General features: G+C 60.0%; 3 protein-coding genes across 4 annotated transcripts; 2 read left to right on the plus strand and 1 right to left on the minus strand.

Annotated features, from left to right (window-relative positions):
• Positions 1-217: 217 nt before the first annotated feature.
• LOC119111929 (basic proline-rich protein) lies at positions 218-1,424 on the plus strand. Its single transcript, XM_037235808.1, has one exon. It carries the CDS (start codon positions 427-429, stop codon positions 1,285-1,287), a length of 861 nt encoding a protein of 286 aa, XP_037091703.1. The 5' UTR covers positions 218-426; the 3' UTR covers positions 1,288-1,424.
• Positions 1,425-4,722: 3,298 nt separating this feature from the next.
• Positions 4,723-7,452, minus strand: LOC119111930 (chromobox protein homolog 7). 2 transcript variants are annotated; one of them, XM_037235810.1, is made up of 2 exons: positions 7,366-7,452; positions 4,723-5,610 (listed from the first exon to the last, which is right to left on the minus strand). In XM_037235810.1, exon 2 carries the CDS (start codon positions 5,568-5,570, stop codon positions 4,761-4,763), a length of 810 nt encoding a protein of 269 aa, XP_037091705.1. In that variant the 5' UTR covers positions 5,571-5,610; positions 7,366-7,452; the 3' UTR covers positions 4,723-4,760. The 2 variants fall into 2 exon arrangements, with proteins under 2 accessions (XP_037091705.1, XP_037091706.1); XM_037235811.1 differs by having other exon boundaries at positions 4,723-5,659; positions 7,366-7,444.
• Positions 7,453-9,852: 2,400 nt separating this feature from the next.
• Positions 9,853-23,849, plus strand: LOC119111062 (integrator complex subunit 1; the record flags this gene model as incomplete). Its single annotated transcript, XM_037234888.1, has 21 exons — positions 9,853-10,022; positions 10,805-10,976; positions 11,365-11,458; positions 11,801-11,939; positions 12,936-13,132; positions 13,418-13,580; positions 13,806-13,934; positions 14,559-14,708; positions 14,914-15,027; positions 15,527-15,673; positions 16,312-16,646; positions 16,999-17,176; positions 18,261-18,472; positions 19,253-19,487; positions 19,778-19,924; positions 20,483-20,710; positions 21,012-21,153; positions 21,982-22,198; positions 22,725-22,903; positions 23,377-23,531; positions 23,775-23,849. Coding segments are annotated over exons 2-21 (3,297 nt in total), but the record flags the coding sequence as incomplete, so codon positions are not given.
• Between the last annotated feature and the right edge of the window lie 1,274 nt (positions 23,850-25,123).

Genomic DNA, 25,123 nt, shown 5'->3' on the forward strand with positions numbered 1-25,123 from the left:
CTCTCTGGCGGGGGCGTGGAGTGTGGGCCCGGCCTGCCGCCGGCCGCCGCCAGTCCGCGCCTCATGCCGCCCTGCTCGGTCCAGCAGCCGACGGCGTCGCCGGGTCCGGCCGGCCGCGGCATGCCGCCGGCTCAGCCGTTTGGCCCCGGGCCGGGCATGGCGCCGCGCATGGCCGGCCCGGGCCGGCCGGCCGCCGCTGGCCCCGGCCCGGGTCCCGGCCCCGGCTCCGGCCCCGGGCCCGGCCCCGGCCCCGGCTCCGGTTCCGGCCCCTACAGTGGCGCCAGCGTGCAGGTGAAAGCGAGTGCACCCAACACGATCCAGTACTTGCCGACGCGACCGCAGACGTCCAGCGCGGGACCACGTGGACCGCCCAGCCTCGAGTTCCTGCAGCGCTTCACCGGGCCCGGCGGAGTCAGCCCCGGCGCCATGGGCATGATGGCCGACCAGGGCGGCCCCATGCCCGGCCAGGGCGGACCCATGCCCGGACAGGGCATGCCCATGACCGTGCCCAGTGGGCCGATGAGCGGCGGCGGCGTGCCCATGGGAGGACCCATGGCCGGCGGTGGCGTGCCCATGGGCGGACCGATGGGCGGTGGCATGCCCATGGGCGGACCGATGGGCGGCGGCATGCCGATGGGAGCGCCGATGGCCGGCGGCAGCCACATGGGAGGACCGATGAGTGGGCCGATGTGCGGCGCCGGCCCCATGGGCGGACCGATGAGTGGTGGTGTGTCGATGAGTGGACCGAGTATGAGTGTGAGCGGCCCCATGACCGCCTCGAACTCCATGTCGATGAGTGGGCCCGGCGCTCCCATGATGGGCATACCCGGCGGGCCCATGGGCGGCATGCCGATGGGCGCTGACCCGCGGCATGGCGGGCCTATGGGCCGCCAGATGAACATGATCATAGGTCCGAACGGCCCCATGATGAGCGGCCCCATGCAGCCGGGCTTCGGGCCGCCGATGGGCATGGGCCCCGGCGGGCCGGTGATGGTGTCTGGCGGCCCGATGCCGGGCCAGATGGTGCCGCGTGCCGCTATGATGCGCGGCCCCAGCCCCAGCATGGCCATGGCCGGCATGGCCGAGCCCATGTTCGGGCCCGGCGGGCCGCAGCCCATGATGGCCGGCGGCGGACCGACGCCGGCGCCCGCCATGTTCGGGCCCAAAGGCGGCGCAATGGCGCCGATGGGCGGCGGCCCGGGCGCGCCCGAGGCCGCCCAGCCGCTGCCGCCGTCCATGGGCCAGCCGGGCGCCATCAAGACTGGACAGTTCGGCTGGTACCACTGACCCGTCGCCGGCGCGCCCGGCCGCCCGACCGCCCCGTCGCGCCCCGCCGGTCCTGTGATGGTGCAATAAGAGCGATATTTCCTGTCGGTTGCGCGCGCAGTCGCCGAGTGGCCGCCGACCGGCCGCGTGGCGCCGCTGGAGTCTCCGTCGTGGCACGGACCGCCGCCGGTCGCCGCGCGTCGGCCAGGCGCCGCTCGGTCCGCACAGTATTACGACAGAGGGGGGCGGGGCAGGGCGGGCGGAGCTGGCCGCCGGCCGCCGGCGGCGGCGCTCGTCAGCGCCTGACGACGCGCGTGTCCTCGTCTTGGTCTGTTGCACCGGCGCACAGGCGGCTCATCACAGTGTTCGCGGAAACGGCGCGTGTTAAGATTATTATTTTGAAGAGTGTTTTTTAGACGATTTGTACAGTGTTCACCGCCCCTGTACAGGCAGCATCGCTCGAGACGGCTCAGTATCCATTATTCATTACTTGTGTATCTAGGTTGTACGTGTACATTTTTAATATATGATGCTGGCAAACCCGGTTTTTGTTGGTGGCACTTTCGTTGCCCTGGGGTCCCTTTCAGCATAACGGCAGTCTCGTTCGTGCAGCGTTCAGTGACTCCATGGCGTGCTGCGCTCAAATCAGGTCGAAGGTTCAGGGATGCAGGCTGATTCGGAGAGAGATAACGTCTGCACTAGCAGGAAGGGTGCCGCTCTGTGGTCTTTACCCAATCGTGACAAGTGCAGCGACAAGTTTTGACAGAGGGGGGGGGGGGGGGGGGGGAGCTCTCGTTCAACCACTGGTGAATATTTTGGGGCTACATGTGGGATAACAAGTAACTGAAGCCGTCCTGAGTTGCTGCTGACGCGGAGGCGCCCGCACAAAACTAAGCCGAGGCTGCGCGGGCGCTCAGGGGTTTCCGACCAGGGTGGCCGTGGGCCCAGCTCGGCACACTCCCGGCGAGGAAAACGGCTGCGAGCGCGCGGGGTGAGGCGGTACGAGTGGATAAGAGCGGCCTGGCGCCTTAGAACGGCACTGTGACACCAGCGATGTGCCCGCGGCAGAATGTCACAGGTTTTGATCCTTGAAGTCAAATTACGCGTCACTTTTCGATTGTTGAAGATTAAAAATAGATCCCCGAACTCGTCAATGACTGTTAGCGTTGTGTCACGCAACGCGGCTCAACTGCGCAACTTATCTTTCGCACGTTCCTATAAAAAGGAGCACAACTGGTTCATCTTCAGAGTGAGAAGTTCCAGTTACACTACAAGAACTTACGGCAATTGTAGCAGTGCACCTTGCACTACGCTAAGGCTTCTGGGCCACATGATCCTCAGGACGTCAGCTTCATCATAGGTGCTAGTTTTGGCCGTCGACTAACCCGCTAAGGCAAAGGTGGGCTACGTCTGAAACGCCAATCCTGCTCGAGTTGTCATCTTTCAGCTTCATCTGAATTTGTATATATATATATATATATATATATATATATATATATATATATATATTGGGGTACAAGTGGGATTGCAAGTAACTGAAGCCCCCTCCCCCGAGTTGCCTCCGACGCTGAGGCGCTCCGCACGGAACTAAGCCGAGGTTGTGCGGGTACTCAGGGGTTCACGACACCGATATTTATGTATTTGTATGTATATATACACATATATATATATATATATATATATATATATATATATATATATATATATATATATAGTTCCAAACGCTTTCTAACCAACTCAATCGTCTGCCCGAAACACTGGCACGTTATCGTGTCTCAACCGGGCTGCCAGAAAACGTACTTTTGGTGTGTGCATTGTACGAATGCTGATGCAGTGTCACCTCGCAATATCCCCTTGACCATAGAAAGTGGCTTTTATTATCCTGATGAAGGGCGATATCACATCTTGAGAGCACCGGCATCAGAACGATGTAGTACTTCGAACAACGGACTGCCCCATTGCACTAATGTCCGGTTCTGGACGACCGGGTCCGATTGTCTTGCTCTTTGACACACTGCCAAGCGCCCGCCTCGATTCTTCTTGGTACCTATTGCCCGTAAGTGCTTGGTTAGCGGACATGTCATTCTGAGCTCCCTCCACAACAGCGCTTCACACTCCGGAAACAACCAGAACATCGATTGGCTGAGTTTATTCGAGCCGTAATGAGTTTGGCTTCTTCATTAAGGTGTCCACGGCCATTCCGGTAATGGGCGAACCGCGGCCGGCCGCAAGGCCAGAGACAGGGGAGCGGCCAACGGCTAACAGGAAGCGCTTACCTCGCATCACTGTCGTTGCTCTGGAGCCATGCGATACTCCCCCCCCCCCCCCCGCATCGGCAGCGGCAAGGATATTGTTTTGTCTGTCCTCCCACAACCACGATCTGAAATGCCCCTCTCCCCCCCTCCCCCCCAACCATCAGAACACCAGTTTGCCCCAGAGCTGAGTTTTGGCAGGCCTTCTTTGCCGTCGTATTCTGACAACGCTCCGGGCCAGACAATCTCACTGTTAACCAAAGCCCGACAGACAACCGTAGGGCACGACGCACAATATTTAGCGTGCGGCGCTGCGAGCAACCGTCCTGGTCGTCCTATTCAGTTCTATAGAATGGCGTGCCGCCATGCGCTAGCGCAAGCGCAAATGAAGTTCATGTGCACAGATCTTGTGATGGTGTTCATAATACATACCTATCTCGTCGGTTTTCGGTGACACATGTCTCAGCAGCGTACCCTCGACCCATCTGCTTCACTAAAGCTCGTCGGTTTCCCCGGCAGCTGTCAGGGAGTAATTACCAATGGTCATGGTACACACAACCATCTGCATTCCTTCTGACCGTACGTGCAGTAAAAAAAAACGGACACGAAGCCACTGAAATCGCATATATACATATATATATATATATATATATATATATATACATATATATATATATATATATATATATATATATATATATATATATATGTATATGCCTGTTGCATTGGCGCAGCGCATTGACACAACCGATGTCATTTAGGCACACGACCTCCACCCCCATGCGGAAACGGTAGAGCAAGACGTGCTACACGGTTCCACGCGGCGGGTGTAGCATCCAATCCAACATGAATATAGTACACCATGGATTTCGATCGAGTCAATAACGGACGTAAACAAGGGAAGTCAAAATGGAAGAGTCAAGAGGACCATTCGCTCCGCGTGGCTAATTCACGCCCACACGAGTACAATTGATTCTTACCTCCGCACAACGCAGCAACATGAGCGCAATCGATACCTATACGTACCATTTTGATACCCACATTTGATCCTCTAGTCATCATCTGGCTATCATACACAGCACAATGACTACAGCAAGTTCCAGCGTCGAAGTACACGAGAGAAACCGTCGAAAAATAGCTCAGATTTTCATCACGCACAGGCACGCTAACGACACGCGCGAGTCCAGAGCCCCCCCCCCCCCCCCCCCCTCCCCCGCTGGCGGCAGCGCCCCGGTGCACTCCCTAAGCCGGCTGCGGGGCCGGCTTCTTGTCACCCTCGCCAACAGCGGGGGCGACGGCGGGAGCGGGGGCAGGGTCGGTGTCAGCGTCGGTCTCCGCGCCGCGGAAGAACCCCTCAGCAGTGGGACACTCGCGGATGGTGACGGTGCCAGCGTCCACCGTCACGTCCGTGATGACGATGCGGTCCATGAGCGGGTTGACGCGGCGCCAAAACTCGGCGGGTGGCATCACCAGCTGCTCGTCGGCCGGCTCGGCGCGGCGCCGGCCGCGTTCGGCCGGCTCCGGCGGCCGCGGCGGGATGATCTTGATCTTGGGCGACTTGGGCGGCGCGTCACCGGCCTCGGCCGACGCGCGGCGCGGCGACAGCTTGGCCAGCTTGGCCGACGGCGAGCGCGGCCCGGTGGTGGAGATGGTGACGCCGATCTTGCCGGCGTCGTTCAGCAGCTCGGCGCGTCGCTTGCCCGGTCTCTCGGGCTCCGGCTTGTCATCGGGCTCATCGCTGGGTTCGTCGGCCTCGGCCGGCTCGTCGGGCTCGGCAGGCTCGGCCGGGCCGGCGCGCTCGTCGGGCTCGCGCAGCCGGCGCGGCCGTGGCCCGCGCCGGCTCGGCGTGCCGTCCCGCTCCTTCTCCTTGCCCTGGAACGCCTCGATCAGCCGCTTGTCGAGAATGTTCTCCTCCGGCTCCCAGGTGTTGTACTTGGGGCTCCATCCCTTCCACTTGACGAGGAACTCGACGCGGCCCTTGCGGTAGCGCCGCTTCTGGATGCCCTCGGCGGCGTACACGCCGGTGGGCAGGCTGCCGATCTTGTCACTCATCGGGCCGGCGCGGCGGCGGCCGCTCGCTCATCAGCCACACCTGCACATGATGGTCATAATGAGTTCCCTGAATGTCTTACTGAGAGTCACTGGAAAAAAAACATGCTGAAATAACATGCTGATACCCCAGGACATCAGTGTATCAAATTCACCTTTTACACAGACATTAAACAATGGCATACATTGGCATATGATTGAAACAAAACAGAAATGGCAGAAATAGGAACAATACCAAGTGAAATGGTGAAGTAAAATTTCAGTCCATGACAAATGAGGCCATGTATATTAAAGACAAGTTATTTTTAGCATAAACATTCTGAATCATCCAAGATAGGGTGGCATAGGCCTTTCTAGCTTAATGGCATGATAATCATGTCAGCACTTAACAGCATGCATTTCACTAGCCATTTACACACTTAACCTTAACTCTTCTTAACTCTTCTATTAGAACACAATTAAAGTGGGCCTGTAATTCCACCTGCTTGCATTTATACCCTGTTTTATCCCCTTGTGGCTGACAGTCTCAAGAGCTCATGACTAGGAATGCAGTCAGCATATATAAAGCAGAGAGTATTGATACCACTTATTTCTGATTTTTTCCTTCCATTCCTCATCATTTGCTTCAAGTCATCAATAAGTTTGCATAGTCATCATGACATTCCATCCTTTTTAGTTTCACTGCTCTAAGAAAATGGGTGACTGGATGACATATCTGGAAGATATTAATAGAACTTTGAGGCCTCATGCATTCCAGCAGTCAGGTGTTCTGACAAGACATAATGTGCCGATATTTCAAATAAAGTATTACTAGCTCAGGTTGCAGGCATGACACTTAAAACACCTGCAAGGAATGTGTGCTTCACATGGATTTAACTTACATTCAAATAACAAGTACATAACATGGATAAGCCAACAATGATTACTATAACTTGTCATGTTTAGCATGCAACAAATGAGATACAAGCCTGAAAAATACTAAGACAAGACATCATGCTGCCACTGGTAGGCTCTGTCTATCATGGGAGATAACATAGGAAAAGAGTTACTTGATGGTCCAATACTTAAACATATTAACAGATACCCCAAAAGTTATATGTTGCATGGAGATATATCACACATCTTGAAGATTATATAGATCTCAACGCACCTGGCATTCATCTAGTACCTGCAATATGTGTAGTCTTGATATTCAGTATGAATTCTGTGAAATGCTTTTACCATAAACATGCAATGGCATTTGGGCACTAGACCTTGACAGTGTTCTAAATCAAAGACCTCAAATGCAGTGGCCAAGTACAAAAGTGAAAATATTTCATCATTCTGCATCCAGTGTGGCTGATAAGTTGCACTCTGGAATCATTATCCACTTTTATGTTGGAATCATAAAAGTTGTGACCTCCAGGCTGGCTGGCTGGGAATGATTCATGATATGCACACAAGCCTAACAAACTCTTTTCTTAGTACCATTCATGGAAAATATTATGAAGACACAAAAAAGTCTGGAATTTCAGTCATCAAACTCAGTATTATTTGAAACAGATTGCACATGCGACAAAAAACGACACAGCGCAGGCCCCAGCTCAGATGAACCCAATGCCTCATGCACTCTAGTTCTCGAAAGGCACCACGCACTATATTCTTAGCAATCCATAGCGCAGGCCCCAGCTCAAATGAACCCAATGCCTCATACTCTCTAGTTCTCGAAAGGCACCACGCACTATATTTTTAACAATCTACTGTGGGACCAATCGTCTTTTTAACACTTGCATAGTATTAAACTATTGTCATTACGTACCAAGTTAGCACCAATGCCAGCCAGTCCCTCGGACCAGTGTCAACGCCAAGCCAGACCCGCCGTCAACAACGTTCTGTAGCCGTCGGCGACTCAGGCGGAATGGCGGTATCTGGCCACACTATTCGATAATAACAACTTAAACTTCTTGAAGCCTTCTACGCTTAATAAATGGGTTGTAGTAGTTTTTAATTTTGCTTATTTGTTTTATGAATCCTATGTGGCAATCTCCTGCGCTTGTTACCAAGAAACCTACCTTAATAAGCAAGTTATTTTATAAGTCCGCTTGGTGCGGCACAACAGCAAAGTGTGTTTAACGTCCGGCAGACGCGGCATATTTGGCGCTTGTTTTGGAAAGAGGGTTTGTAGCCTCGGTGCTTAGCAGTTCGCAGGAAGGGGGGAGACCGGTGTGGGCCGGGGAGCCATAACGCTGGCACTGCAGAGTGCCAAAAGTGTAGAAGTGTCATTGTTAGGGGACGAGCTTTGACCAAAGCTACGTCTTAGGCGAATGTCCTTAACCGAAGCGCAGTTACTTGTGGTCTGGAGCTGTTGGGTGTAGGATCGCCCTCCATCACAAGATCATCCCTTCACTTGCTGTCTCATTTTATTTTGCGTGCATTGTTTGTCGTTTGATTTTTATGCTTTATTGCCATATAAGTGTAATATCTATGGCTGAGGTGTACCTATACACATCCCATACAAAAAATAGATGGTTGATTTTTCTTGTTTTCATATCTGTTCTGACTATTGGTCTAGCCAGGATGTTTTCCATCCATGTGTGGGCTAAGTACAAGCTGTGAGTTGTACTTAAATCAAATGTGGTGTAAAACACATAGGAAAAGTCACATTTTTAGCTAATGCACCAAGCTGACTAATATTTTTGCATGTCTTCTGAGCTTGCCATGAGCTCAGATTTTAGTCAGAAATGTTGCTGTCCTCTTGGACCACCAGGTAACCTTGAAATCTTTGAGCAGTGAGAGAAAGAAATAAAGGCAGTTGGCAGACAGCCTGATGTATTTCATCACAGTGTGGTTTGCCATCACTGTGGTACATGCCTGCTTTTGAACTATTTACCTGGTTTTAGGTCTAGATGTTTTCTGGTCACTTCCAGCTTTAATCATTTACCATGTGGCTTTAGTTTCAAAATATACAGTGATGTCATTGACCACCTCACATGGCACCCAAATTTGAAATATGTAATGCAGCTCATACCCATGTCTTGTATATTTTCCACCATGCTGTGGGGCTGTTTTTTGGTACCTGACTTGTACCACCTATGTGCTTATGAGTACCTTTTTCAGGTTTTACATTTTACTGAGTATTGATGGAAAGAAATAAGCATGGCATTGGTCCATCCAAAAGAGGTGGGAAGGCAAAGTCCATGGCCCCTCTCCATGGAGACCTTATTGCCTTGGGCTCAAAAGGAGCTACAAGACTGGAAATGGAATCCAAACACCAGCCATCTGCACAGATGAAACCAGGCAACATCCTGCTCTGTAAGAATGTGATGTGTGTTTAGTTTGAATGGTTTGATTTTCATGTCATGATTTAGGTGTGTAAATGCATAGAATTGTATCCATAGAATTTTATGCAATTGCATCTTAGTAGCAGTTGTTTTCTAAATGGAACAATGATTGTCTTAGGCCTGAGATATTCAACCCATCTGTTTGTCTAAATGCTATAAATGATGGCAGATGCATATTTTACTTCATATCCATGTAGTTGATATACAGGATAGTTATTTCGTGAATGTTTTGGTTACCAGCTAAATCTGAGAAGAAAATGGAGCCTGGAACATCTGGCCTGCTGAAAAAACCAAAGCCACAGCTGGGCATGACTGCAGGTGGAAGACCACCAACAGACAGACAGGTAATGTTATGATATATATATATATATATATATATATATATATATATATATATATCTGTGTGTGTATGTGTGTGTGCGTGCGTGCGTGCGTGCGTGCGTGCGTGCGTGCGTGCGTGCGTGCATGCATGCATGCATGTGTGTGTGTGCATGTGTGTTTCATAAATGTTTTGTGATGCTGATGTGTACCATATATCTTCAGAGAAGCAGATGGAATGCAAAGGTCCAAATTAAATATAAGCATCCACTCCAGCGAGCGTCCATCTGTCAGCGGCTCAGTGTCCATACATGATTGCTTTCTTTCGCCAACAAGCCCCCCATTGAACCCCAGCTCAGCCAAAACCCCATGCCCTGGCGATCCCAGCCCAGTCCACAGTAGATCCTTCCCCCTCTGATCGGCCGCGCTGCCGTCCGTGCAGGCGCCGCGGCCGGCCGAGACGGAGGCGTGGCTGGCGGTGGCCGTGGAGCTGCCGGCCAGCGCCGACCTGGTGACGGCCGTGGCCGAGGCCGACTTCCTGCGCGCGGAGGCGCTCATCTGTGGCGCCGTGCGCCAGCTGCACATGCAGCGCGCCAAGCCCGAGCCGGGCCTCACCATCAGCCTGCTGCTGCTGGCCAAGACCCAGCCGGCCGCCTTCTGCTCGGAGACGGCGCTGGCCGCCGTCTGCTCACTGCTGCGCCGCGACGCCGCCGCCAGCTTCAAGTCCAAAGGCAACCCGCAGGTGCAGGTGCTCGCCGCCAATCTGCTCTACTCGGTGTTCCGCGACGAGACGCACTGGAAGGAGATCTTCGTACGGGTGAGAGTCTGCCGCGGCCGGACTGGGTCCGGGCGTCGACCGTGCCGTGGCCGGGCTGGGTCCCGGCGTCGACCGTATGCGGCGGCGGTGAGAGGCCGCCGCGGCCGGGCTGGGTCCGGGCGTCGACCGTGTGCGGCGGCGGTGAGAGGCCGCCGCCGGGCTGGGTCCGGGCGTCGACCGTGTGCGGCGGCAGGTGAGAGGCCGCCGCCGGGCTGGGTCCGGGCGTCGACCGTGTGCGGCGGCGGTGAGAGGCCGCCGCCGGGCTGGGTCCGGGCGTCGACCGTGTGCGGCGGCGGTGAGAGGCCGCGGCCGGGCTGGGTCCGGGCGTCGACCGTGTGCGGCGGCGGTGAGAGGGCCGCCGCCGGGCTGGGTTCGGGCGTCGACCGTGTGCGGCGGCGGTGAGAGGCCGCGGCCGGGCTGGGTTCGGGCGTCGACCGTGTGCGGCGGCGGTGAGAGGCCGCCTCGGCCGGGCTGGGTCCGGGCGTCGACCGTGTGCACTGTCCGTGCGGTCGGTGGCGCTGTCCGCGAACACGCAGCGGCAATGTGATGTCGAATGATGGTTGGTTGCGGCGCTGGCTGCAGCCCATTTGTCCCAGATGGAATGGTCTGTCAGGAGCGGTCTTGAACGCGTTAGAGCTACTGACGTAGTATCAATGCCTCGACGCTCTCTGTGCGTTCGCATCGGTCGTCGCGAGCGTCGCGGCTCCCGTCGCGGCCGCGCAGCCGCACGCGCGGCCCCCAGCCGCGTGCCGCCGCGGCTGACCGGGCACGTCCGCCGCCAGGTGTACCTGGACGACGCGGCCGGCGACCGGCTCTGGGTGGACAGCGAGGAGTGCCGGCCGTTCGTCGACAACGTGGTGACGGCGTTCGGCACGCGCGTCTCGCCCAAGTCGATGCTGCAGCCGGACATCACACTGAGCGCGCGGCCCGACTGTCCGTCGCCACCCGGCGCCTGTGGGTGGAGATACCGCCGAGCTACGAACTCCTGGAGGCTGAAGTCGTCCTGTTGACACTAGCTGCTGGAGTCTTTAGCTTTGCCCTCCTCTTGCGCTTGGGACCCTGCTGGGAGTGCTGTTCATAGACCTGAATGGTTTGAGTTTTGCCATGTAAGGAGCATGTGATTGTTGTTGCCATTGTGGTATGCGCCCATTTGTTCTCAGCGTGGTGTTGTCCAAGGCACCTGTTCAGGCGCATGCTGTCTAGGCGCCATTTCGTCTGAACAGCGTTGCGACTGCGCTTACAGCGCCTGCAACAGGATCCCGTTGCAATGAGCGCAGGCCGTGCGGGGCGTTCGCTTCGTGCGCTCGAGCGGTCACGTGACGCCCCGTCGTCCCCGCCGCAGCGTCCTCCAGTTCGGCGCCGGGCAACGACGACGACGACAGCATGGGCTTCAGTATAGTGCTGGACGAGAAGTCGGGCCACACCGTCATGCCTAGGTGAGTCGGCATTCGGGCAGCCCGTCACGGTCGGCGAGCCAAGCTGGCGACCGTGCGTGCTGAGCTGACATCGGCTCGCCCCGTGCGGCGATCCTAGCGGACCTGCCGTGTTTGCGAGCGGTCGTAACGGACCTGCCGTGTGTGCTGGCGGTCGTGACAGGCCTACCGCGTGTGCGGGGCGGTCGTAACGGACCTACCGAGGGCGGTCGTAACGAACCTGCCGTGTGTGCGGGTGGTGGTGGCGGACCTCCAGCCATATGGCGCGTGCTCCGGTCTGACCTGCCGCGCCGTGCCGGAGGTCACGCCCTGACCCCCCGCCGCCGCCGTGCCGGGCCGCCTCAGGTACGAGACGCAGCAGGAGCGTATCCGAGCGCTGGTGCTCGACGCCGTGAAGGAGTACATCGGCCCCCGGAAGCAGCCGATCGAGACCGTCACCAGGAACATCCTGCGCCTGCTGGCCTCCGTCTGCGGCATACCCGAGGTGAGCGGGGCCTCCCGCCGCACGGTCGGCGCTGGCTGGCGTCCGCCGTCTGCGGCATACCCGAGGTGAGTGGGGCCTCCCGCCGCACGGTCGGCGCTGGCGCTGGCTGGTGTCCACCGTCTGCGGCATACCCGAGGTGAGCGACCTCCGCCGTACGGTCGGCGATGGCGCTGGCTGGCGTCCGCCGTCTGCGGCATACCTTAGGTGAGCGGGGCCTCCCGCCGCACGGTCGGCGCTGGCGCTGGCTGGCGTCCGCCGTCTGCGGCATACCCGAGGTGAGCGGGGCCTCCCGTCGCACGGTCGGCGCTGGCGCTGGCTGGCGTCCGCCGTCTACGGCATGCCTGAGGTGAGTGGGGCCTCCCGCCGCACGGTCGGCGCTGGCGCTGGCTGGTGTCCACCGTGTGCGGCATACCCGAGGTGAGCGGGGCCTCCCGCCGCACGGTCGGCGCTGGCTGGCGTCCGCCGTCTGCGGCATACCCGAGGTGAGCGGGGCCTCCCGCCGCACGGTCGGCGCTGGCGCTGGCTGGTGTCCACCGTCTGCGGCATACCCGAGGTGAGCGGCCTCTGCCGCACGGTCGGCGATGGCACTTGCTGGTGTCCACTGTGCGTGGGATGGAAGCCGCCGCCGCATAGAGGCGACAGCTACTCCTTCCCTGTTTCCAGGCCTAACTTGCGGCTATGGGGATGGCACGGAAAAAATATTTAAAGGAAAACTACATGTAAAACGTGATGCACCTTCAACTCTCGACTGTGGCAGTACCTGCGCTGGCATTGCGCACACGTTCTTTATTGCGAGCATGCTGGCCACTGGTGTGGGGGGGGGGAGGGGGGAGGAAGGGGGAGGCTGATTGTTGCGTCATGTAGTTCGTGATCTGCTTTTCTGATGTGAAGTTTGAATCGGCTGGTATTTAGGTGGTGAGTTGTGTCATGCGGCACATACCCTGCGCTGGCCGTCCAACCAGCTGTGACGGTCGGTCCGTGCCTTGTGCGCGGCAGGTGCGCCAGCGCGTGGTGTCCCGCCTGGAGGTGTGGCTGCAGAACCCCAAGTGGTCGCGGCCGGCCCAGGAGCTGCTCGTCTCGCTCTGCACCAATCTGACATCGCACACCCAGTTCGACACGGACGTCATCTCGCAGCTGGTCCGCTTCAGACTCAAGGCCAAGCCCATCATCAACCTCTACCTCAACTGCATGAGGTGCGCCCGGACCGTGCTGTCGCCACGCTCCCTCCCGTCCGGCCAACTCCTAACTGAGCAGCAGAAAACCTCCGGAGAGCTATGATTGGAGAGCGCTACTCGATGATACTTTGCCTCGTTTGTGTTCTGGGTTGAAGCCGTTCCATTGATTACCTGGCATGTTCCGTAACGTAGTGTCAGTTAAGATGAAATGCTGCGTATTCTTGTCCCGTCATACGTTCCGCGCGCGGCGACATCCGAGGCGGCGTGACTTAGACGTGTGACGATCGCATCGCTTGCTGGCAGGGAGCTGTTGGCGGCGCACCCGGAGAACATGGCCACCCTGCTGAAGCACACCATCTACAATGAGCTGTCGCAGGCGCGCAACCCGCACAACATGGCCGTGCTGGGCACCGTGTTCCAGCACTCGACCCAGCAGGCGGCTGGCATCCTGGCTGAGGTGTTCCTGGTAAGTGGCGGCGGCAGTGGTCGCTGGGACTCCGGGGCGAGCCCTGACCCGGTCTCGGCCAGGCAGATGATTAAGACAAAATGTTGCAAGAATTTGTTGATCTCTCCAGGTCCCGGGAGATGGCCAGGCAGATGAGGTCTGGCAGGAGCTGGGAGATGGGACTGGTGGGAGCTACAGTCGCCATCGGACCGGGGGTTGACGGCGTCTGTGCTTGCCGATGCGCAGGAGCTGCTGCTCAACAAGGACGACTACTACCTGCGTGCGCTGCGACCACTCTGGAGGGAGATTTGCCGCTCACTACGCTACGAAGTGGACTTCTTTAAGTTCTGTTCTGGGCTCTTCCAAGATAGAAAGGTGTGAACTGCGTGCGGACTTTTTGTGCCCGTGTGCCGTTTAGTATTTGCTGGTGCACGGACGTAGCAGTGTGTGCACGTATGTAGCTGGTTATGTGTTCATTTATCGGCGACTTTCCATGCACATGGTACTTTTTAGTGGGTCTCGACGTATGACACAAGTCACCGTCATCTCTCTCCTTTCTCGTCAAACATTGACCAGAAAGTTCGTTAAACATTGACGAGTTAACATTAACTCGTTAAACATTGCGTCACATGGTCTGATATAAAAAGCACACGACCTCTAAGTGTTTGGATGTTTGTCGCTGCTCAGGGCGGACTTCAGCCTTCTCAACGGTACCGTGTGCCGATGGAGGGGCGCGCAGGTGGCCATGTAAGGAATCACTCAGCGCATTATTGCCAGCTGCGGCGCGGTTTCCAGGCATCACATAAAGCAGCGGTGCGTTCGTGTTCCGTCCCTTGCAGTTTCGGGTGCGCGCCGTGGGCCGCTGCGCCGTGTTCCGTGTTGTACCGGTCTCTGACCGCGAACACGCCGCTGGCAGTGGGCGGGCGGTGCGCCGTGTACGTCGACTCGCGGCTTACCGTATCGTGCCGCACCTTGACCGTCGTCACGTGCTGCCGGCAGGAGGCGGTGCGTGAATTCGAGTTCCGTGAGCGGTACGTCACGTCCGTCTGCGACCTGGTGTCGCTCAGCATCCTGCTGGCCATTACCGCCGCCGTCAAGGAGGCCGCCTCGTCCCGGCCGGGCGAGAAGCGGGACACGGCCGCGCTCACGGTACGTCCCGGTCCCGGGGTCACGGGCGAGGCCGCGGGTGCTCCGGTCTGTCCCGGGAGGCCGGCCGGATCGCGCCAGTGACAGCCTACCGGCGCAGACGGCGGTAGAGCTGTGCCCGGCTCCGCTGTCGCCTGACGTCGGCCGCTGCTCGGTTGTGCTCGGCTCCGCTGTCGCCTAACGTCGGCCGCCGCCCTGCTGCCCGCAGGCGTACCAGACGCAGGTGTCGCTGATCCAGCAGGACGCCGTCCAGTGGCTGTACGGGGCCGTGCCGGAGATGACGGCCAAGGGCTGGACGGACTTCACGCACTGCGTCTACAAGGTGCGGCTCGGTGTCACTTCTTGAGTAATGGCCGACGGGGGCTGGCAGGACGGGGAGGGGACGGCAGGGCGCACGGAGTTGCCGGGGTCAAAGACGAGACAGGCGAGCCTCCGTGGGTCGGAGACTGGAGGCGAGGGGTGTGTATGCAATATTTGGGGAAACTTGGGTACTTTGGTATCTGGAACATTCCGTGTAGGTGCCGTGAATACTACGCAAACTTGTGTAAAGTCTTGGGCAAAGTTCCCTTGTTGGATTCTTCCGAGCTAGAATGCACAGGGGCGTGGCCGGTGTTTCTGATGATCTTTTCGACAACCAAAGATTTTAGAAAGCAGCTGTTGTGTTGAACGCAGCATCATCTTTTTGACAACCAAAGATTTTAGAACGCAGCTGTTTCAGGCTCCCCAGCGTGTGTCGCACTGTGCAGCACATCCGCTGTGCAGGGCCGTGCCCCGCGGCTCCCGTGTCTCCCCTACACACCGCACGCACCGCGCTCCGCCAGGTGCTGTTCATGGAGCCGGCCGAGACGTACCACAAGCACGACAACTGGCCGCCGGAGCCGGAGCGCGCGCTCATGATCCGCGTGGCGTCCGAGGTTCCCGTGCTGCAGGACACCCTGCTGCGTGTGCTGCTTATCGGCCTCTCCAAGGTACCGGGCGGCGGCCGCGCCTTGCACGGCCCGGGTTGACGTGCGCTCCGCCCTGGTCAGGTGATGATCCGGGTCGACCTGTGGCGCCGTTCCCAGCGTCGGCCCGGAACTCCCCGCTTTCAAGCTGTTTCGAACGCAGCCTGCTCGAGAGTGATCCGAGAACTGCCCTGGCACCGCCTCTGTGTGGTCCCCGTGCCGCTCGCCGCCCGCTCTGTCGGCAGCTGCGTCTGAGTGGCGGCGCCGGGCTGACACTCAGCTGGTCCGAGAACTGCCCTGGCACCGCCTCTGTGTGGTCCCCGTGCCGCTCGCCGCCCGCTCTGTCGGCAGCTGCGTCTGAGTGGCGGCGCCGGGCTGACACTCAGCTGGTCCGAGAACTGCCCTGGCACCGCCTCTGTGTGGTCCCCGTGCCGCTCGTCGCCCGCTCTGTCGGCAGCTGCGTCTGAGTGGCGGCGCCGGGCTGACACTCAGCTGGTCCGAGAACTGCCCTGGCACCGCCTCTGTGTGGTCCCCGTGCCGCTCGTCGCCCGCTCTGTCGGCAACTGCGTCTGAGTGGCGGCGCCGGGCTGACACTCAGCTAACTGCAGCAGCCCCGGGCGCCGTGACCGGCCGGTGACCCGACGCGTCCGCGGTGTCGGCAGGTGCACCCGATGCCGGCGGCGAACGCGCTGGAGGTGGCCGAGAACCTGGTGCGCCGCTCGGCCCAGTGTCACTTGCAGTCGGAGGGCGCAGCCACCCTGCAGCTGGACAAGCTGGAACTGGTGGACGTGCTGTTCAACCTGACGGTGTACCAGCAGCCCGAGCACATGAGCCTGCCGGAGGGCTACGTGCCGCCGCAACTGGCCATCCAGGAGCGTTACTGGCGCGTCTGGGTGATCCTGCTCATCATCTGCGCCCACAATCCCACCAACTTTGGCAAGATGGCCTGGGAGCACTATGACACGCTCAAGATGTTGATGGAGATGTGTATAACCAAGTGAGCACGCCGCCATTTGTTCATGCACGTCCAGAGCCGTTTATCGGTTGCCGCTAACGACTGTTCATGACGCTGTCGTCTGGTGGTTTCTTACGTGGGCTCCGTGTATGACGTACCAGACTTCCCGGAGAGTCGGCTGCGATTACACGGATCAAATGTTCTTCCTGGGCTGTTTGTGTTCGCCTGTAATGACAATACCCCACATTGTAGAGGAGCTTCGTAGTCTGTACCGTTCTGACTCCTTCGTCACCATTTACCTGGTAGCTCTATGTACTGATTCATTCGTCACGTGATCCAGACCTCTCCTTTTTCGACACGGACAGCACGTAACGCCTGATCCGGTTTTGTCCAGCTCGTTCCGGTTTCCGCCGCCGACGATGGCGGCCGGCGACCGGGCGGACGAGGCGCGCACCAAGGAGCTGCAGATCGCGGCTATCGAGGGCCGCCAGATCCTCGAGTACGAGTCCCACCTGGCGGCGGCCTCCACCGGCCAGACCATCACAGAGGCCAACAGTCTGCTGCTGACACAGGTGTGGACATGGGTGAGGGCGTCAGGGCCCGCTCTCACACAGGCACTGACTCTTTGATACGGGATTGACATTCCGACACGGCGCTGACCCTCTGACATAGTACTGACATGTTGACACAGAAACTGACGCGCTGACACAGAAGCTGACACGCTGACGCAGTACTGACCTCTGACACAGTACTGACCTCTGACACAGTATGGCTCGCTGGCACAGTACTGACTCGCTAACACAGTACTGACTCGCTGACACAGTACTGACCTGCGACACAGTATGACTCGCTGACACAGTACTGACTTCCGACACAGTACTGACCTCTGACATAGTACTGACCTCTGACACAGGAGCTGACAGGAGCCCTGCTGACACAGGAGCTGACCTTCTCACGCAGTACTGACCTCTGACACAGCACTGACCTGCTGACACAGAAATTGACCTGTTGAAAGAATTGTCTGACTGAGATGGGCAGTGGCCTGCTGAGACAGGTACCATTCCACCGGCATGGGTACCAGGCCACTGGTGCATGCTGATCTGGTACTGAGATAGGCTCCCACCGGACTGTGCCTGCCGGCCCGCTGGCACAGGCACGGGCACACTGACTCTGGCACTGGCTCACTGATGCAGGTCCCAGCCTGCTCGCACAGGCACTTGCCCAGTGACGGTGGTACTTACGCACGAATACGGGCACTGGCCGGTTGCTGACACAAATGGAAGAACCGGGGGGGGGGGGGGGGGGGGGGGGGGGTCTGAGTTTCCCGACTTTCAGAAAATTTATGTCAGTTTGAGAGCAATGAATAAAAATGACTATCGGCCATTTCCCCCGCCGGACTTGGAAGGGTCCTTATTGTCCCCGGGGGCTGACCTGTTGCCGATGCCGGTGCCGATCCGATAACGTAGACGGCCCCCCGCTGCCGACTCATTCAGTAGCCGGCAGCTGGCCCACTGATACACCACCAGCCTGCTTCCGTTACGTGCCGCGACGCCAGCTCGGCAGAGGTGCGGTCGGACCGTCTCCGTCCGAGCCGGCCGGCGCCCGGCTGCTCAGCCGGCGTCACCCGCTGACGCCGCCGCCGCCGGCCTGTTGCAGCTGATCTCGCTGGACCCGGGCGGGCCGTGCCGCCGGCCTCCGGCAGCCGTGCTGGAGCAGCTGACGCAGCTGAACGGCACGCTGCGGCTAGGCCAGCTGCTTTGCACGTCACGCGAGCCAGACTTCCTGCTGGACATCCTGCACCGCCAGGGGCCGAACCAGAGCATGCCCTGGCTCTCCGACCTGGTGGAGAACAACGAGGGCGCGTTCAGGTGAGACTGGCCGGCGGGGAAGGACGCGCTGCCCGACCTCAGCCAATGGCAGCGTGTTGTCGGTCTGGCTCAGGTGGGACTGGCCGGAGGGGAAGGACGCGCTGCCCGACCTCAGCCAATGGCAGTCTGCTGTCGGTCTGGTTCAGGTGGGACTTGCCGGAGGGGAAGGACGCGCTGCCCGACCTCAGCCAATGGCAGCGTGTTGTCGGTCTGGTTCGCTAGGGGTATTCACGGCTGCCAATCCCGTGGCTCAAATCATCATCATCGCGTGTGCGCGCCGCGCGTAGGGCGTGCAATGGTCTCGGCTCTCGCTTCGGGAGCGGTCATTGACCCCTCGGTCTGACGATGTCGAGCCTGTGCTGTATTGCTGGTAGCATCAGACTGTGACTGTGAGCGGGCTGGAACGTCCCTGTCTGGTCGCTGAATAGTATGCATTGTTCTGGCTACGCCATGCGAGTCATATCAGTGGTTTCTGCGACATTTGGGGCGTGTTGTGGCCACTGTGTGGAAATGGGTTCTTCTCCACTACCAGCCCATAGCAGCCTGTTGCTATGGTCAGTAACACTTCCATTCAGGCATGCCCACAGCGTGCTGCCTGCTGGTATCTGTTTAGCCGGCATAATGAGTGTTTCTAAAGGCGCAGTGCTCTAGTGACACTCTCCCACTGTGAGTCTGCATCATTTCGCGTGTTCGAGAGTCACTCACTTCGCCTGTTTGGGTTTGATTCACTTACTTCGTCTATGTGTGTGCGTCATTCACTGCGCCGGCGCGTGCCCGCAGTGTCCTGCCAGTGCAGTGTCTGTGCGAGTTCCTGCTGACCCAGTCAGTGGGCACGGTGGAGGAGGGCGGCGCCGCTCGGCCGCCCACGCAGGCCAAGCACCAGCAGCTGCTGTCGCACCTGCAGCGGCTGGTGCGCCACCCGGGCCACGACCAGCGCGCCTACGTCGAGCTGGTCGAGTACTTCCTGCGCAGGCTGAGCTCGCAGCAGCGCCAAGCGCGCCTGCAGGCGGCCAAGGTGCGTTCAGACGGCAGGCGCAGGCGGCGCGCCCTGTCGGCGCCGCGGGCCGACCAGTGGCGGCGACGGGATAGTTGGAAGTGACGGGATCCCAGTCAGCCGACTTGCAGCATTCGTGCCTCGTTGTATCATGGCACCCCCTGCATCGCGTGACGCTAGCGCGGCGTGCCGATGCCGGTGCCCTGTTTGTCGGCGTGCGCCCAGCCCGCCTTCGCCCCGACCGCCCGCGTCGTGTCGGTGCGTGCTGCTCGGACTCCTCGGTGCGACTTGGTCCGTCCGTGCGCGGCCAGGGGTTCGAGCTGGTGCTGCTGCCGCCGGACGTGACGTCATCAGAGGGTCAGGAGCCGTATGCCTGGCTGCTGCGCCATCTGCCGGCGGTGCCCAACTTCTCCCATCTGAGGCAGGGTGCCATACAGGGGCTGAGGATCGCCTGCCACGTGAGTGCCGTTGACACGGGGCACGGCGTCTGCCGCCTGAGACAGAGTGCAGCTTCCCTTACCCGCAGCAGGTACTGAGAACGGAGCCGGCTCCTGGGCACACATCCGGCGTTGCATCTCCACTCCGCTCTAGTGCGCGACGGGAGCCTGTTCCTTGTCACGCCTTGCACTGCATCCGTCGTCTGCCTCAGTACGACCATAAGCCTGTATCATGACGCGCCTCACGTTGCCGCCTTCCCTCCCCCTCCCCCCCCCCCCCCCCCTGCCTGAGGATGAGACGAAGCTTGTTCCGTCACGTCTCGTCGCCGTGCGTGTCCCGTGTGCCTCTGTATGAGAGCGTTCTCCATGTACGCGTGGCATGGTGTCTTGCCTCCGCCTCAGTGAGGGACGGAGCCTGTTAGGCCTCACACGCCGTCGTACTCCGGCTCCTGCTCCGCCTCAGGATGAGCCTGGCTCACCCTGATCGTGCTCGTCACACGGCACTCCCGGTCACTGCAGCAGGAGACGGACCTGCTCCGCGTCACGTCCCGCTCACTCCGCGCGCTCGCTCCGCCGCAGTACGAGACGGAGCCGGGTCTTGTGGGCGCCTACATCCAGTTCCTGGTGGCGCACGGCGCGACCGACCCGCTGCCCGAGCTCACCGAGACGGTGGTGGACCTGGCGCAGCTGGTGGTGGAGCGCAGCAACATCGTGAACGCGCTGCTGCCGACCGAGCCCGGCGCGCTGCCCGCCGCTTACATCACCCTCCGCGCCCTGCTGCACATCTTCAACACCTACATGCAGCAGGTCAGAGCCCTCTTGGGAGATGGGATAGCGGGGAACGAGGGATTGGGTCGATCTGCTGGTGAGAATTCCGGGCCCTGTTACCGACTTGTGACGACAGGAATAGTGCATGTGTGCTGGTACTGTATGCGACCAATTGTGTTTGATGCATAGCATTGATGAAAAATGCGAGACCCGGCGTATTTTGAACCATTTAATGCATAATGATGGGAAGCAGTAGTGATGCCCGTGACTTCTGTGCGGAGCGGAAATGGCGCTGACACCCTGCCCGAGTCACAGCTGCGGGTGTGTATGCCGTCGCCAGGTGGGCGAGCCGGACGGCGCCGTCGGCTGGGCCGAGTCGGCCGAAATGGTGCTGGTGCGCTGGTCGTCGGGCCGCACGGCCGCCATCAACACGCTGGTGGTGCAGGCCTCGGTCATCCTACTCACTTACCACCCGGGACCAGGTGTGTGTGTGTGTGTGTGTGTGTGTGTGTCGGCCGACCCGGACCGCGGCGGCCGACTATGCGCCGGCCGCCGTGGTCCGGTGCCCCGCTCTGTGACGGCCGGCCGCCGCCGTGGTCCGGTGCCCCGCTCCGTGACGGCCGGCCGCCGCCATGGTCCGGTGCCCCGCTCCGTGACGGCCGGCCGCTGCCGTGGTCCGGTGCCCCGCTCCGTGACGGCCGGCCGCCGTGGTCCGGTGCCCCGCTCTGTGACGGCCGGCCGCCGCCGTGGTCCGGTGCCCCGCTCCGTGACGGCCGGCCGCCGCCATGGTCCGGTGCCCCGCTCCGTGACGGCCGGCCGCTGCCGTGGTCCGGTGCCCCGCTCTGTGACGGCCGGCCGCCGCCGCGGTCCAGTGCCCTGCTCCGTGACGGCCGCCCGCCACATTGGTTCGGTGACCCGCTCCGTGTCGGCTGGCCCGGGCTGGCGGCCGGCTGCGCGCCGGCCGCCGTGGTTCGGTGCCCCGCTCCGTGACGGTGCCTGGGGGTGTGCTGGCGCTGGTGTGTATTATGTACTGTCAGTAGCGTGCTAGTCGGGTGTTGCGAGCTTGTGTCCACGTTGAGCGGTCATCTGTCGGTTGGCAGCGTGGTGAGCCGCGTTGTCGTGCCTTTCCTCCAGGTCGCTGTTGTGTGTGTGGGGTTGAGTTCGGTGTGATGTTCATGGAAAGTTGTCGCTGTGGCGGTTGCAGCTGGGTCGTGCGCTTTCCGCGCGCTGTGTGGTGTCACAGCGCCCCCGATCCACCTCCCGTTACACCCTCCCTCCCCCTCACCTCCCCATTCCCTCTCGCCCTGCAGAGCACGCCCTGTTCGACCAGCTGATCGACCTGTGGTTCCCGGTGTCGGGGCCGCCGCCGCGCGCTCTGGACGCCACGCCGCTATACCAGGACTGGCTGAAGCTGCGCATGGTGCGCAGCACCACCGCCCGATTGGTGGACGCGGCGCTGGCCGACCTCGAGCCCGCCCAGCTGGTGCTCTTCATCCAGTCGTTCGGCGTGCCGGTGCCCAGCATGACGTGAGTGTCCGGCGGCGGCCGATCGCGGCTGAGGAGGAGCGAACCAGCTTGTGGTGAACGGTGCTGGTGGCTGGCCGCGGCGAGATGTCGCCGGCAGGCGGGGTGTCTCGGACCCCCGGGGTGGAACCGCCGGCTGAGGAGGAGCGGGCCGGCCTCTGGTGGACGGCGCTGGTGGCTGGTCTGGGGCAGATGTCGCCGGCAGGCGGGGTGTCTCAGACCGCCGGGGTGGAACCGCCGGCAAGCGGTGATCGCCGCTGCGTGCCGCGCATGGCAGTATTGTTTGTGTTCAATCTGGTTTGTTTCACCATCACAATCACCTGGTTTGTTTTCTGAGTGTGTGTGCGAGCCACGTTTCCAGAGTGTGCATGAATCTGTATGTCTGTCAGCCTGCGCAGTCGGTGCGGTCGGCGCCGCCGCCGAGCCTCTGGATGCGTGGCGCGCCAGCGGGGCCGTCGCGCTCCTGCTGCCCTCGCCCCGCAGGCGGCCTGGGCTGACCCGTCTGACCGGCGCCGCCCGCCGTTGGCAGTAAGCTGCTGTGCGCGCTGGACGCGGCCGTGTCGACGGACCCGGTGGCCGTGGCTGCCGCCGTCATGAATAAGGAGTACATGGCGCAGCTGGTGGAGGTGCAGCACCAGCGCGGCGCCCAGGGCGGCCACCAGTTCGCCGCGATACTCGACACCGACGCGGAAAAGAAGTCACCCGAGCGTGAGTCCCTCACGGAGTGCTGGCTTTGCTGTGGATCATGAGCTGCCTTTATGGTCAAGCTCTTTTGGCCACGTATTTTGGCAAGCGACTGGAGTCAATATGTGTGTCTTTGTTCAAGCCGTGCAAACGGAACTGGCAGCAGCTTATGTCACCCTGTTTCGCTCGATAGATGCAGGGAATCCCTTAAGCTCGTGGTTTGTTGACATTGTGAGTTCTTATCTTGATAATAACCGACTCTCAGTATATCAGGAGGTACGGTTTAAGCGTAGACTTCGCAATCATGAGCATCGCATGATCATTAACACTGCCAGAAGCTTCAAAAATGCTCATGATATATCCCAATGATTGCTTGATGTCGTAATTTAACGTGTCGTACCCCGTGGTATATTGATGTACGGTTACTCCTAACACTAGAGCTCCGCGCCCTGTTCCCACGCCGCTGGTGCTGACGGCGCGCCGCGACCCTCTTGCAGCGGTGCTGGAGCTGCCGTCGCCGGTGCGGCCCAGTCCCGTGGCCGTGACCCGGCCGGTGACGGCTCTGGCGCCCTCTCAGGTGCTCTGGTTCGTTCGGGAGCTGTTCGACCAGTCGGAGACTACACACCAGGACCAGCTGCGTAGCCTGCAGCGGGTGCGTGTAGCCGGCCGCGTGGCTCGCAACAGCCGCGCACTGAACACGTGACCGCAAGTGCTAAGATGTTTAGAGTTGGTGATCAGAGGCCCAGTGTATTAAGTGCTATGCGTGGTGCTTATCGTGTGGTCGTCGGCTAGGGTCCGGCTACGTTCATTGCTGGCTTGACTGTCATGTCGTTTTCTGCGCATGGCGGCAGGCGGTTAGGGGCACTCGTCCTCACATGTTGGTCTCTGTTTGCAGTGCATCTCGATGGAGGCCCGCGAGACGGGCCGTCTGGTGACCAAGGCGACGATTGCGGCGTTACTGCAGCTGCTGAAGGAGGACGGCGGCGCGGCGTTCCTGAGGCAGCTGCACACGCGACCCACGGCCGCCTGCTGTCTGCTGCGGCTCCTCACGGCCGTGGTGGGTACCGTTCATTCGCTCGCTCGCTTGCGCGCTCACGCACTCAGTCACTCAGTTTTTTACTCAGTCACTCACTCACTCACTCACTCACTCACTCACTCACTTGCTCACTCACTCACTCACTCACTCACTCACTCACTCACTCACTCACTCACTCACTCACTCACTCACTCACTCACTCACTCACTCACTCACTCACTCACTCACTCACTCACTCACTCTTTCAGTCAGTCAGTCAATCCGCTTCATGGGCCGAGACTGCCCTGTATGCGTCAGCTGCTCACAGCCGTGGGAGGAGAGCTCGCCGTCGTCGTCTCACAGACCCGAACTGCTGTTTCCCTCGGCTCCTCGCAGTGGCGACATTCCCTCATCTCCCTCCCTCCCGCCCTCTTTCTCGGTCACAGACTGCGGCGCGGGCATCGGCTCCTCACAGTGGCATAGGTGACCTGCCCTTCCTGGCAGGGCAGGGCCGGCATGCTTCACATGAAGCTCACCTGAACGCTGATCTGGATATAGATTCCGTCCGCAGCAGTTGTCGCCGACAAGCGGCTTTCTGCGGATTGGAGCCGATGCCTTTAGCCGCACACACGGCTGCTCGGAGCCCTGTCTGCGATCACCGCGGTTGACAAAGACTGTCCTGCGCTCCCCCGCGTGTCGCACACGCCTGCACCGTGACCCGTGGCGTCCCGGCCGCCGCTCCAGTGTGTCTGATCTGCGCCGTGACGGCGGCCGTGACGCCCGCCGTGACGGCCTCGGCTGCGCCGCCAGGTGCGGCCAGAGTCGCCGCTCAGCGCCGACCTGCTGACCGTGTGCGAGACGATCGTGTCGCGCTCGCCGGCGCCGCCCGGCCCGCTGGTCACCATCTGCCAGACGTACCGGCGCCAGCAGCGGCGCGCGCCGGCCGCGCCGCGTCGCCCGGCCGCCGCCGCGCTCGACGACCAGCAGCTGGCCGAGCGTGAGTGTAGCTGGTCAGCTGTTGGCTGCCAGTCCCGGCCCGGAGCACGAGCAGGGTTTGGTGGGCGTCAGGCCGTGATGACGCAGCGGACGGATCAGTTCCATGTTGCAGTTTCGGGGTGTGCTTTGTGAGTGCGGGGACAGATGGTCTATGAGACTTGGTTTACGTCTTATAAAGTTCGTGGCTTTTCATGACGCGAAGTGAAAACGTTGAACAAGCCCTCCGCTCATGC

Source organism: Pollicipes pollicipes, unplaced genomic scaffold (genome assembly GCF_011947565.3).
Source record: "Pollicipes pollicipes isolate AB1234 unplaced genomic scaffold, Ppol_2.1 Scaffold_7261;HRSCAF=8764_pilon_pilon_pilon, whole genome shotgun sequence".
NCBI classification, from domain to species: domain Eukaryota; kingdom Metazoa; phylum Arthropoda; class Thecostraca; order Pollicipedomorpha; family Pollicipedidae; genus Pollicipes; species Pollicipes pollicipes.